Source organism: Rutidosis leptorrhynchoides, chromosome 6 (genome assembly GCF_046630445.1).
Source record: "Rutidosis leptorrhynchoides isolate AG116_Rl617_1_P2 chromosome 6, CSIRO_AGI_Rlap_v1, whole genome shotgun sequence".
Classification (NCBI taxonomy): Eukaryota; Viridiplantae; Streptophyta; class Magnoliopsida; order Asterales; family Asteraceae; genus Rutidosis; species Rutidosis leptorrhynchoides.
This window is the reverse complement of record NC_092338.1, coordinates 91,478,819-91,494,300: the sequence shown is the minus strand read 5'-3', so window position 1 is coordinate 91,494,300 and position 15,482 is coordinate 91,478,819. Positions and strand designations below refer to the sequence as shown.

At 31.2% G+C, this 15,482-nt stretch overlaps 1 protein-coding gene across 1 annotated transcript; it reads right to left on the bottom strand.

Moving 5' to 3' along the window:
- Positions 1–350: 350 nt before the first annotated feature.
- LOC139853877 (transcription repressor OFP17-like) lies at positions 351–935 on the bottom strand. The gene has a single exon (XM_071843219.1). The coding sequence runs from the start codon at positions 933–935 to the stop codon at positions 351–353; it is 585 nt and encodes a 194-aa protein (XP_071699320.1).
- Positions 936–15,482: the final 14,547 nt, after the last annotated feature.

Genomic DNA, 15,482 nt, shown 5'->3' with positions numbered 1-15,482 from the left:
TCAATTTACCCATCACACAACCATCACTCATACCACTACAAACTCCATCACGCCATCAGATTTGCCAAATCAGCACTATAATCCACAAAAACACCTCATCACGTCCCATCACCCCGTCACCACTAATAATGGTCTAAGAAAAAAGAGTATTTACTTAAATCAAATTTAACATCTATAATTTCGAATTTAGAATTCTAGGTTGAACACTTATAGTGGCAACACAACTTAACAACCTAAATTCCTTGGTTAACAACCAATATCACTATACTGAATTACTGATCAGTAAATCAAAACGACAATTTATCTCAGATTAGTAACAGCCAAACATACATTCATGAATCTTTACTTGATTACATCAGGCTACGAATGTCATCATCGTTATCACCATTACTAGAAAACAAATCTTTGCAAAGCTCACCATAAAACCTACATACCAAGTTCACAAAAACAGGACTCTTAAGATTCTTCCAGCAATAAAGAAGCTCTTCAACATCAACCAAATCCTTCATTTTCCCTTCTTCTGATATCATTTTTACCAAATAATTCTCAAAATTTCGACAAGCATCATCTTCAACCTCATCGAGTTCTTCCGCTTCAACCATACATTCCATACGAGCATTGCCCATCTTAATATACGCTGGCGTAAGAGGCGATGGACATGGTGCTTTTTGTGAGTACCCTGCATCCGAAAAGCTCTTAAGTTCCATAACTCGATCCATGTCCTTTTTCTTTCTTAAGGATTTGAAAAAAGATGGTAAACAACACAAAAGGCGTGTTCTTGTGGTTGCGGTTGAGGGTTTTGGTTTTCGAGATGAATGAGGTCTTCTTATAAATATAGGTTTCTTGAACTTAAAGAGATGAATGAAGGTTTTGCATGGGGTGGTGAAGAGTTTCTTGCAAGTGAAGGAACTACCACAAGTAGGTTTGGTAATCATGTTTTTAGGTAGCTTACAATTGTTGTTGAAGCAATGCATGATCAAAATGGAATAATGATTTGAGAACAGAGTTCTTGAAATGTTCGTTAAAATGGAGGTGGTTATTGTAAGCTAATCAAGATTCAAGAAGTTGTTGTTATGGAAATTAATTTATAGTATTGAATGAATATAGGTTGGTGAATGTATATGAGTGGCTTTCACATCTTTTATTTAGCAAAAAGGAGTGGTATTCCATCAACTAATGAGACAGACACTTTATTTTTCCCTTAACATTTTTTTAATAAACTAGATATTGAATATTGATAAGAAAATTGGTCGACTAATAAAATTTATATATTCATAAGACCACTCCAACCAGAGGCGATTCTATGTGTGTTAGTGTGGGGTCAAAGGACCCCACTACTTTGAAAATTTTTAATATAATGTACTCTTCAAATTGTATGCGACACCACTAAATTTAGGTATAGGACTCCATGTATTTTTAGAATTTAAGGTTTCTTAGAGGTAAACAACCACTAAATTACCATTCAAATATAATTAGCTTCGAAATTTTTTTGGGGACCCCATTAGATTTTCATCCTGGAGTCGCCACTGCTCCCAACGCCATATTCTCTAAGTTGTCATCAAATCCGTCCTCCGAGGGCGCTGATGGCAATCAAGCCACTCTCGGCCGCAGTGTGTTCGAACGGTACATTTTCTTTCAAAAATGTTAACAAATCCTGTAAACCAAAGTCGCAAACGTCAATTTCTACGAAAAAAGCTTTCGAAACACGCGTATAATCGTATACTTTATTTTCATTACGGAATTCACTTCCGTAATACACGTCGAATGAGACAATGATCGGTGGAAGGGTCAACATTTTTAAATGAGTGAAGTGTGTGTTTTGATTTTAAGTTTAGAAGTTGATGTGGTTTTTGTTTTGTATATGGTTTGTATATATACTTGAAAAATTAAATATATCCGTTATATTAAATATTATAGCCATTTAAAATGGACAAAAAAAAAACTCAACTTTCTCGCCCACAAGATGTGCGTGAAAATGACATGAACCAGGGCGAAATGCAAGGAGGCGAGTGAGGGTGAGCGAGGGCGGCACCAATGCCATCGGCGCTCTCGGAGGACGAGCTTGAGGGTGTCTACCATTGAGAATGGTCTAAGTAATTCATAGGACTACAATTTGTATTTTTGCTGGATGAAACATCCCCTCATGCCCTTGACAAGTTCCGTCGTTAATTGCAAGATGCATATTCATTGGCGTGGTCGAAATATTTGACCTTTAAACAGTGGCGAGTTTATGTTATAACCTGTGGGGTCACGGGGCACCACTAGTTTGAAATTTTTTTATTTTTTATAGAAATTATTATTTAAATTTATATACGACACCACTAAATTAACTATAAGACCCCGTATCTTTTTCGAATATTGAGTTTTTCTTTTAAGCTTTGTAATACACCACTAAATTTAACTACTCGGACCTTATAATTTTTTCGATGTAGTATTTAGAAGTAAACAACCACTAAAATAGTATTTAAAAAAAATTATAAGCTAACAAAAATTTCAGGACCCTATTCAAATCTGATCATATAACCGCCGCTGCCTTTAAAAGGTGGACAAATCACCTTAATATGTTTAAAAGGTGTAGTGATAGAGGTCTTCCGCTGTTTCGGTTTCGTTAGATAAGGTACAAGCCGCTCTTGAATCGCATGGTTATCGTAAACGAAAACGGGCGAAGGTTTTTTGTTCAGGTGACGGGTTGGGTCAAGTTGATGATTTGGAAATAGTGGAGGGTGACAAGGTTGGCCAGGAGGTTCAAAATGTGGAGGAGGTGGTGTAAGATGATTGTTCTGCTCGGGTTAATTTGTGTAATCTGTTTGAAGCGACTGGTAACAAGGAAGGTGGGCCAAGGATTGGTAATGGGTCGGGTTTCGGGTCTGGGGTCAGTTTTGGGCCTGGGACAGAACCAGGGCAGGGGTATGGACGTGGGCCTGGGATGATTTCTGCTTCAAAGGCTTGTGTAGGTGATGGCAGTTCGTCGGCTAATGTGTATAATTTTTTTGAGGAGGCGACTAAGGACATGGAATGTTTGGTTAGGGTGGAGGGCAAGTTGATTGGATCGAAGACGCTTCCGAAACATAAAGACGGTGCGAAGACTAGGACAAAGAAAGGAAAAGGAGTGGTGATCCCGAAGGCTTCGGTTGTTGGTTAGTGTCGTCCTCGATTTGTTTTGTTCTTGTTTTTGTTTGTTTTATTTCCTGGCGTGGTTATAGGCAGGGACGGTTTTATTTAGGGGCAAGCGGGGGCAGCCGCCCCCAGTGGATTTGCAATTTTCAGTGTAAAAATTTTGGATTTTTCGACTTTGCCCCGGTGGATTTTTTTTTTCGCCCTAAAACCTTCAGATTTTGCCCCAAAACCTTCAGATTTTGCCCCAAAACCTTCAGATTTTGCCCAAAAATTTTCAAATTTTACCTCAAAACCTTCAAATTTTGCGCACAAACCTTCAAATTTTGCCCCAAAACTTCCATAATTTGCCTAAAAACCTCCATTTTTTGCCCCAAAACCTCCATATTTTTCCCAAAAAACTTGCTACGGTTTTAATTTTTTTTTTTTTGCCCCCAGTGAAAAAAAATCCTGGTACCGCCACTGGTTATAGGTGTTTCTTTGGAGTTGTTTGGGTGCTTTTTTGTTGCTTTGTAGCTAGTTTAGTTTGTGATGGGTAGTTCGTTTGGTTTAGATGGTTGTGTTGTTTTTGGCTTCGTTGCCCTCGCTTGTATCATTGTCTGAGTCTTCATTTTTTTGATGAAGCTCTCGTGTTAAAGTTTCAGTTTTTTGCTAGAAAAAAAAATGTTTGCAAATGCGCTCGTCTTGATTCTTCATCTAGATGGAGTTGACATGTTCCTTAACTTCTAGCGGTTCATAATTTATAATAGTATCAGGGGCATTTTTGTCTTTTCATTTTTTTCTCCTTCCTTTCTTTTAAATAACACCACAAACGCCCCCCACACTTTGTTCAAAATTTAAAATCGGCCCCCAAACCAGGGGGTTAAAGTGTCAAATCAAAATTTTCATAAAATATCTTAAATAAACTCCACTCAAATGTTCAACGTGTCATATCTTCTCGCTCGCAACGAGTTAAATTTTTCCGACACCATCGTTAAACGCGAAATAATTTTACGAACACAATGTCACTAACTATACGCAAAACGGTCACTTTTTAAAAAAGCTAAATATTTAGAGTACTTTTCATATACTTTGATTTTTGACTCGCAGGCTCGGTAACTAAACACAATAAAATACATTAAAAACCGAACCCCAGCGCGAAGCGAGGGTTCGACAACTAATTATAATGATTAGTTTATGATGATAGTATTAAGTGGAATATAGGGGTATATTAGGTTCTCTAACAATTACTGTATTATCTTTTTTTTAAAGGCAAACATGTAAGATATGTACATGCATGGTTACAAGGAATATACACAGGCTCAAAGAGCCAACAATCAACCTACACGAGATTAACACGTGAGCCATACATCAATAATAATCATCACTAATAACCCGAGACATATTAACATCAACCGGGATCCAAATTGTTGACACGCGGGAATCCTAAGTTGCTTGGATTCGAAAGTCAATGGTGCCAATCTAGAGCATTCCACTTCATGTGATTGCTAATTCATTTGAGCGTTTTGACTTGTATTTCACTTAAGTCCTTCGGAGCCACTCACAAATCATTACAAAATACTTTTTGATTTCTATTCTTTCAAATAAAATATTCTGTAACCCACTCGATAGTCTTCCAAATCTGTTAAAATGTATTATTGATAATAACAAGTTTAGTTTAGAACATTATGTATCAATTATTTATTTGTGGTATTTCTAGAATGTTTCAGGTTCAATGTAGCTGTCTCTAAAGTTCAAGGACTCAAGGTGACAAAGAACTAAAAGTTTATGGACTGGACTGATGGACTATGCTTATTGGACTCATGGATTTAATTTATTGGGCTGTTATCTATTGAAGCCCATATTCACGCATGCTAGTATTTATACTCCTAATTACTTGTTAGGGTTGGGATCTGACAGCTATTTTCATTCGATTGTTTTCATCTGCATATTCAATTCTCTCTAAAAAGCACTCTAATCATCTTCTTGATAAATTAGTTCTTTAGATTCTGTAATAGTGATTAAGAGATCAGTTTTGTGTTTCAATCTATTGTTTTTGAGAGATTGATTTCAGTTTCTGTATTTTGTAAGGATCTTGCATAATTTTGGAGATTAAGTGTTTGATTCTGGTGATTAAAGTTTCTATTTATGATCTGTTGATTATTTTATCAAAATCTTTTTATCTTGACCTGAAATGTTACCCCGACTTGTGCTCGAAAAAGATTTTCCAACGCATGTATTGTTAGGCATGGTAGATCCCCACCAACTGTGTACTCCCTTCCAGACTTCTAATATTGTAGGGCAATATATCATTTCATTATTAGAAATCATTTAAAATGCTTTATATATTACTCGTATTATGTATGATGATATATTAATATTATATTTATATTCCGTATCATATACACTCCGTATATACTAAAGGAAACGAACTTTTGTGTCGTTAAAGTTTAACAACTGAATTTTTTGTCAAAACGACATCATTGATTAGTAGTGGAGTTTAAAGTCAATATTTGATGTTATAATATCAATTTGTTACTATTGTTTGATTATTATTATTATTTTTTTAACATTAACATTTAACTACATGATTTTTCTTTTTTCCACATCTTAACTTCTACCGAATATTTTTATTTTTTAATTCTCATTACAATTTAATAGTTCAGTTTTCTTTTTAGATTGATCCAATTTAATGATCAAATTTCATACACATATACATATACATATATATATATATATATATATATATATATATATATATATATATATATATATATATATATATATATATATATATATATATATATATATATATATGTATGTATGTATGTATGTATGTATGTATGTATGTATGTATGTATGTATGTATGTATGTATGTAGTGTACCAATCCATGGATAAGCACTAAATGGGGTACAAACTGGATAAATGAATATGGGCCTCACATTTCATATTTTTAATAAAAAATTCAATTTATACCGAAAAAACGCGGAGGGGTATTTTCGGAATTTCACATTTTAATTTCGGTATATTTTATCTTTTCGCCTCGTTCATTCCTCTTCTGTTCGCTCTCTCTCTTCGTCATCAATATTCATCATCTTCATCATTAATCTTCAACATATATTCATCGATTCAACTTCAATCGTAGATTCAATTTCAATCGTTCATTCTTAATTTTGTAATTTCTACTTTTAACTTCAATCGTTCATCCTGTTACTTTCGATCTCTTTATTCATCATCAATATTCATCGTCTTCATCATCAATCTACAACATATACTCATGGATTCAACTTCAATCGCAGATTCAACTTCAATCGCAGATTCAACTTCAATTGCTCAATCTGATGGTTACGTTCATTCGTATCCTCTTTTTTTGTTTTACTTAAATTAGTTTTATGTTTAAAATTAGGTTTAATTGATATACGTCGTTCGTTTCATTTTTTGCAGTTCATGTTATTACGAATTCGTCTAATGAATCAGCTGCTGATTCTGTTCCTGATACGTTTTCTAGTAAGATTTTCATTCATCATTCATCTGATATTTTTTATCATTCATCCAGTCTCTTTTTATGTTTATTGTTTTTCATATGAATTATATATGCATTTTGATCAATGATAAATGTAATTTTTCTGTTTAATATATAAGTTTTGATTGATCAGTGAAATCTGCTTTTTTAGAGTTTTGTTGTATAATAAATGTTTTTTTATAGACTTTTTTAGTGCTCTTTTGTTTGTGTTTGTGTTGTATGATAAACTATACGCAGTTTCATGTACTTTTGTACCATTCACTATGTATTTTTTAATCATTCATTATAACTGTACTGTAGGCAGTTTATAATATATAACATTCATAATTTGTTTTTCTTTCATCATTATGTAACATTTTAATCTAATTATTGTATGAATTTTTTTATTATTCATCGTAAACTTTATGCTGTTTCATTTTTTTTCTCATTCATCATGTATCATTCATCATTCATCATTCATTCTTTATCGTTTATGATTCATCATTCATCATTCATCATTCATGCTTCATCATTTATGATTCATCAATAATCATTCATCATGTAATTTATAACTATTTTTATTGTATTTTTCTTTTATAGGCACCAACTCTGTCTGTAGAAATCATTTTTTGTCTTCTTATGAGGATGAAGGTCCTGATGGAAAGAAATTGTGGTTTCCTAATGTTCCAGATCATTTTAATCCTGTTATTGGTTCCGTGCTTAGCTCATGGGAAGATTGTTTATATTTTTATGGCTTATATGCTGAGGCTGCTGGGTTCAATATTAAGAAAGCTTCTGAAAATAAAGATGAAGATGGTTCAGTTATTTACCAAGTTTATAGGTGTAATAGGGTAGGTCGTCCTGCCCTAAAAGCTCTTGTTCCCCCTGCTATTGTTAATCCACCTGCTATTGTCAATGCATCTCAATCTGCCCCTGATCCTCATTCTTCCATTCCTGATAAACCTGCAAAGCGAAAGCGTCAGCGTAGGAAAGTATCTAACCGTAAATCTTCTAGTATTAAGGTTGAATGTGAAGTTTGCATTAGATTCAAACTTATTGAGGGTAAGATTGTTATTTTTAAGTTTTTTGAGGGGCATAGTCATAACTGAAAGGAATAGGAATTTGTTGAATAAAAGGAGGAAGTTGGATCCTGAACACATGGAATTTCTTTTCAAACTCAGTACTCGATCAAATATGGGTGGATTTAAAGCTCACACACTTTTTAGTGCTCTTAGTGGTGGTATTGATAATGTTGGTCCTTTGCCTGTAGATTTCAATAATTTTCATCGTGATTTGATCCAATCTCTAGGTGATACTGATGCACATATTTCTATTGAACAACTGCTTATGAAGAAAAATACTTTACCTAACTTCAGTGTCGAGTATTATTGTGATCATAATGATTTTTTACGTGGGGTTTTTTGGGCTGACAATATTTCTAAGTTGAACTACAAAGAGTTTGGTGATATTGTTGGCTTTGATGCTACATATGGTACAAATATGTAAGTTTTCTGTAATTCGTATCACATTATTTTTGTTATTTATCATTCTATTTTTATCATTCAACACTTTATTTTTATCATTCATTTTTCATCATTCATCATTCATAATTTCATCATTCATCATTCATCATTGATTTTTCTCATTCATATTGACAGATTACTTATTTTTCTTTTTTTATCCTAAACTTGCATTTTATTTTGATCATAAATTAACTAAATAATTATTATTCAATACATTATTCATTCATAATATCATTCATTAAACATTAAAAACATTACTGAATGATTGAAATACTTTATTTTTATCATTCATCTTATAATTTTTATATTTTTTACATGATTTTTTATTACTAATTTTTTATTATAGGTATAACATGGTTTTTGTACCTCTCACTGGAGTTGATAACCATAAGAAGCTTGTTATTTTTGGAGCTGCTTTATTAGCTAGTGAAAGCATATAATCGTTTAGTTGGTTTCTTGATTGTTTTCTCGAAGTTTTTGGAACTGAACCGGGCTTAGTGTCCACTGATCAAGACCCAGCAATGTTGGAGGCTATTAAAATAAAGTTTAAGACTGCGCAGCATCGGTTATGTATGTGGCATATCAGTCAAAAACTAGAAAAAGGTAAATTTTCTAGTTTAATTCATGTTTTGATATCATTCATTTGTTTTATATTATTTTTTTGTTTTATAGATTGGTCGTGAGTTGTTTTTAAATAAAGATTTTCGTACGCAAATGAATAACATATTCTGGAATCAAGAGTTGAATGCTGAAAAGTTTGAAAAGTGTTGGCAACATGTTTTAGATGAATTTGGCTTGCATGATGTCGATTGGTTTAAAGATATGTATGCTATGAAAGAGAAGTGGATACCGTGTTTTTTCCGAGATACACCAGTGGCTGGATTGATGAGAACGTCATCACAAGCATTCTAAATTGGTGGAGTTTTTTTCACGATTCGATGTTGTAGTTGAAAAGCAGCGCCATAACAACACGGTTCTCGAGTTTGAAATGGATAATAGATCTATTAATTGTGTTACCAATAAGCTAATTGAGTTGCATGCTAGGGATTTTTATACACCAACCATGTTTCTATTATTTCAAGAAGAAATATTTCAGTCTTCTATCTCTTGTGTGCAAATCAGCTCAACCATTGAAGAGAATGAAGACAAACAATTATGTGTAATTGAAGAGAAATTTCCTCTTCCTCGTCTAAACTGGAAATATAGGGTCAGCTTTCACTTCATATCTTTTTAAATTTTTCCTAATCTGATTACTTACATTTTTTTTAATATATTTTTAGGTTTAATTTAGTTATTTTTTTCTTTCAGTATATTTGTCATTCATCATTTTTTTTTTTGTTATTATATGTTTTGTCATTCATCTTTTTTCATTCATTATCTTTTTTTTTGTCATTCATCATTTCTTTCATTCATTATGTTTTGTTATTCATCTTGTTATTAACTTTTTAATTTCCTCTTTTTTTTAGGTTACTTTTGATGTTAAAACTGCTGAAGCCAGTTGTTCGTGTTTGCTTTTTACACGTGAAGGTCGTTTATGTAGGCACATATTTTATGTGTATCATGTTCATGATGTTGTTGCTATCCCCGTGGTTCATTTGTTGAGGAGGTGGTCAAAGGAGGTATCTGAAACATTTAATTCCATTTTCGTATATTCTGATGATAAGTCTGAATCCAGATAGATTATCAATCACGTTTTCAACAAGCTTAGGAAGGTTTCCTCTTTATATCGAGATGATCTAGATAAACTTGTTAGTTTTAGAGATAAGTTTGATGTATTAATTCTACTTCTGATGAGCCTTCTACATCTACTAGAGGTGAACATATTAATAGACTATGGGGATTCTCTAAACCAGTCAATTTGAATATCCGTGCTCCGGAGAATATTAGAAACAAAGGTCAACGTAGATCAAATCGGATATTGTCTTCCAAAGAAGTGGCTGTTAAGAAACATGTTAAGATAAGAGCTTGCAAGCGTTGTGGTATTCATGGTCACAATGTTCGGACTTGTACTACTGACCTCACTCAACTACATAATTCAAAGAATAAAGGAAAAAATGTCATTGACTTTGAATTAGAAGATGAAAGCGAGGAAGATGATGAAGACCTTGCATATGGAGATGAAGATTCTGATTCTGATTAATTGTTAATGTTTTTATCTTTTTTATAATTTTTAATATGTTTTTTTACTGCTACTCTTTATTAGTATAATTTTCTGTGAAAGTAGATTACGAGGTATTTTTTCAAGTTTTGGATCATTCATTAAAGCATTTTATTATTCATCTTTTTTTAATCACTTGTCATAAATTTTATCATTCATTATATTGTTTATCATATTTTTAGTCATTCTTAGCTCTTTCTTTTTATTTATCAGATTTATTTTATTATTTATCACGTTCTTTTTATCATTCATCACGTCATTTTAATCATTCATCTTGTCATTTTAATCATTCATCATCTCATTTTTATCATTCATTACAACATTTTCATCATTCATCACCTACTTTTATCATTCATCATCTTCTTTTATCATTCATATTATTTTCCATCAGTCATCATCTCTATTTTATCATTCATCATCTCTTTTTTATTATTCATATTGTTTTCCATCATTTATCACCTTATTTGTTTTCAACTTTTTGTCCTTCATCATCTACTTTTTTCATTCATTTTAATTTTTTTATCATTCATCACCTCCTTTTTTCATTCATCTTTTTTTTAATCATTCATCAACTCCTTTTTATCATTCATCTTCTCAAGTTTTTTTATCAAAATTAAAAGATGAATAGTTATGATTACTAAAATCATTTTGCAACAATACAATTACTGTATGTTTTTAGTAATCATTTATATCTTTTTAAATCATTTTGTTTTAAAAAAATTAGTTTAAATTCATAATATTAAAATCTAATAATCCATTTTTGTTATCATGAATCATAATCTATCGTTATTTTAAATTCATAATCATTTATATCTCATTTTCAATCTATCATTCATCGTTTATGAATTTTTCTAATATATTACAAACATTCATCATAAAACTTTCAATCATTCACTAAACATATCATTCATTGTTCCATTTTCCATCATTCAGGAAACAAACATTTAGTTTGTACAAAATAAGCATCAAATAAACACTGGTTTAAGACATTGATGTTCACTATTCGTCAAAACAAAGTTCCAAAATATTTCATTTAATCACCTGAATTCTTCTTCTGTTCCAAGACATCACTGACCTTTTTTTAAAAACCTTGAATTAATTGTCTCTTTATAATTCTTCTCTTCTTTCTTTAGGTTCTCTTCTTTCTCCTTTTCTGAATGAGTTGCTTCATAGGTATTGTACTTTTCCATTCACTCAATCATAGATTTATTGGTAGGATGTGTTAAAATCTTCACTCCATATTTCACACGCAATTCGTTCAACTGTTTTATTTGACATGGTCCTTCTTTAAAGAAACCGCTTTTCCATTTAGGATCTCCCATGTATGTTTCCATGTGACGCATCACGAAAACACCACAGTCTATATCGTTTGTTTTTGTGCTCCATGCCAGTGGTACCACGTTTACTTTGCATCCCATTTTTTCAATTGGATTTCCTTGATCTTTTAGATACTGTTTAAAAATCAATCCCTAAAAATAATATATTCTCTTAGTTAAGTATAAAACATTTTAGTAAAACAAACTACCTATAGTTAAACACGATGGTTATCAATAATTTAATCAATATCAATTTTGTCTATACTTTTTTATCATTCATCATAATTATACGCAGTTTTTTTAACACCTAATATTCTATCATTCATGATATACTATAAGCAGTAATATGTATATTTTCTATCATTCATCTGTATTTTTAGTACTCATCATAACTATCTGCAGTTTTTTAACATATAATGTTCATATTGTTTTTATCATTCATCATAAACTATATGCAATTATATATAGTTATTGAAGTAACATTTCATAGTTTACTTACCACATTTGTTGGTATTTTGCCATACTTGTTTTCGTATATAACTTCTTTTCCTGAATTGTCAATCACATCAAGGATTCCAGTCTTCATGTGTGCACAGATCAGATAAAAGTGATCAGATTTGCAGATTGGAAACATCATCTGTATTGATTTTTTTTATATCAGTTTATATGAAATATAATTCTTCATTTTAATATGAAATATGTAAATATATAATTTTTATTTGTCATTTTTTTCATACCAGATCATATGAACTGAAATTCCTTTTTCCTTCATCATCTTTCACAAAATTAAGTACATTGGCATTGAATTCTTCCTGGTCTGATTTGGTTGGCTTACTCTTCATCAATATCTCTATTCTCTACACGGTGAATAATATCAAGTTAGTTTATAGATTATAAAAAATATTTTCAAACATATGATATAAAATAAATCATGACTGATATCTATTCATTTAATTTATTCATTTATATTGAAATGATTGAATATTTTTTTAAAACTTACAATAAAACTTGTTGGCATGAAGTATCTTTTCGGAGAATTATCTGAAGCATGCTTTTCTTCATCATTCAGGATTGATAACCAAACATCAATTACTGGCGCATGAACAGCTATCCGATAGAATAGACTAGCCATGGGCATTGGGAAACATGCTACTGGATAATCACAAGTGTATACAAAATCGCTGGAAAAAAAAAACAGATATCCGAAATTATGTTAATTTTATCATTATATATGTCACTATTCTGGTAACTTTTAGTTGTGTTTTTTTAATACGTGAATGATAATATATAAAAGTATACTTACTAATCATCCTGTAGAAAAGATTTGAAGTATCTTGCAATTTTCTTCTCTTCCTTCTCAACTTTTGGTTTGATGTTCACCTGTCGTTCATACCAGGGTGATTTGTACACTGCTGGTAAACGAGTTTCTCGTTTCTCTTTTCCTTTCATGTCCTCTTCATCATTTACATTTTCATTTATATCTTTCAGGATCTCAGCTATCATAACAACCCCCTCTTCATTTGTATTGTCTACCTCATTATTATTCTCTTTATTTCTTTCTTCAACATCTGTAACTTTCAACTGTTCACTAGCATCTACTAGCTTATTTAATCCATCAACATTCACCTGAATTAAACGTTGATTATAGTATAGTTTTTATCATATTGTTTTTATTAATAATTATTCTTTATATTTTTTCATTAATATTATCTACCTCAGTTCTATTTTCTTATCTTCTTTCTTCAACTTCTTTGACATTCACTTGTGCACTAGCATCAACATTCACTTGTGCACTAGCATCAACATTCACCCGAATTTAAACGTTGATTATAGTATAGTTTTTATCATATTGTTTTTATAAATAATTATTCTTGATATTTTTTCATTAATATTATCTACCTCAGTAGTATTCTCTTTTCTTCTTTCTTCAACTTCTTTGACAATCACTTGTGAACTAGCATCAACTTCTTCATCTAATTCTTCAGTATTCACCTGAAATAAATATTGATTATAGTTATAGTTTTTATCATATTTTTAATAATTATTTTTGTTATTTTTTACTAATATTTTTTTATCTACCTCTGTATGAATCACATTATTCCTTTGTTCACTAGCAACATTCTTTTCATTCAAACAGTCATCATTCACCTGAAATAAAGAATTATTCATTGTTAACATTCATCATATAATAAACAATGTTTGTATTGTTTCAGTTTATTCCTTTTAGTTATTTTACCTCCCTTTCTTCAACTTCTTGCTCATTCTCAGCTTCTATGTTATTCTCTGCACTTGTTTCCTGCATCTCTTTTTCTCCATCATCATTATTATTTTCTTCTTCACTTTCGATTTCAAAATCCCTTATTGGTGACATTTTATCATCATCATTCCTTTTTTCTGGGGTGTTTACATCTGACCAAAATTCCTCTGGATCATCTAAGACTTCAATCATCTTTGTTATCCCCAACCGAATCTTCTAATTATTTGGGAATTTTTCTAATCTCTTTTTGTTTCTGATTGCAACCTTTTTAATCAAGTTTAAGTCTTTTTCAATCCCATCTTCACATTCCTACATTTTATTATATTAAAGTATCAGTTTAATACAATATGATTTTTCTATACATGAAACATTGTATCAAAATCAACTTTTATCATGTATATAAACTGAAATTTTATATTTCTATTTGTATTGTATTTACTAATTTAAATTTTAATATGAAAGATTTTTTTTTACCTTCTCAAGTTCTTCAGCTTCATCACTTCGATTATTTGATTCCTCACTTTCTTCATTCGCTATCTTCTTCTTCTTCTTCTTCTTCTTCTTCTTCTTCTTCTTCTTCTTCTTCTTCTTCTTCTTCTTCTTCTTCTTCTTCTTCTTCTTCTTCTTCATTCTCTCTTTCATCGTCTCTTTCATTTGCTATGTCCACAAATTCCACTTTTCCAAATTCTTCTTGTTTTATTTCTTCTGTTTCAACATTTTTGTTGTCCAAATTGATAATGTCGTACCTTTCTTCGGTACCTCCATGTTTGCAATCCTTGTCGCTTCCACATAATGCAACTGTAATTTTACATTATCAGTTTCCATGATTTTTAGTTACTATGTTTTGATGAATCATATAAAACAAAATGAATGACCATTGGGAGGTGATGTATTGAATAAAAACAAGATGAATGAAACTTTTTTTGTGTGAGCGATGAATGATACAAAATGAGATGATGAATGATAAAAAATGGGTTATGAATTATAAATTTTTCTGATTAATTATTAAATTTTTTAACATTAATCATTTATTTTTTACAATTTTTTTTTATTCAATATACATAATGAAGAATGTTATTTGCATAGTGTACTTACAATTAAAACTATGACGGATCCTGAAAACCATATCGTTTCGTTTGATTGGCTCCACAATATCTTGCTCTTTATCAACCGCTCTAAAATAAAACCGCAGCAATCATATTTACTTACATCTTTTACAGTTGGCAAGTTGCCAATTAATAATTGGTTCGCGGTTCCCATTTGATTGATTTCCACCATGGTTGTAGAAAATAAGACGATGAAGTTTAGGAAGAACTCTATTCCAACTTCATTTGAGCTTACCATCTTATCGTGAATTTCTTTAAATCTCACATCTGTTATCCCTGCGTACTATCTTCTCCAAACGCTTATTGTTGTATTATTTTTTGGAGGCTTTTTGAATACCATAATCTGCTTTTCACCCATTGGAAATCCAAACAACCTATGGATACTTTCTCTTGTAATAGGAATTGTTCCCTTTTCAAACTCCATTTGACTTGTTTCAGGGTTGAAAGCATTGACACAGAAATAAGCAAGTTTCTTCGGAATTTCCTTTATATTCATTTTTAGCAGTTTCTTGAATCCTAATATCT

Bases quoted from the DNA above. Each gene is read 5' to 3' on its own strand.
- LOC139853877 (XM_071843219.1), bottom strand. From the start codon at position 935: ATGATTACCAAACCTACTTGTGGTAGTTCCTTCACTTGCAAGAAACTC.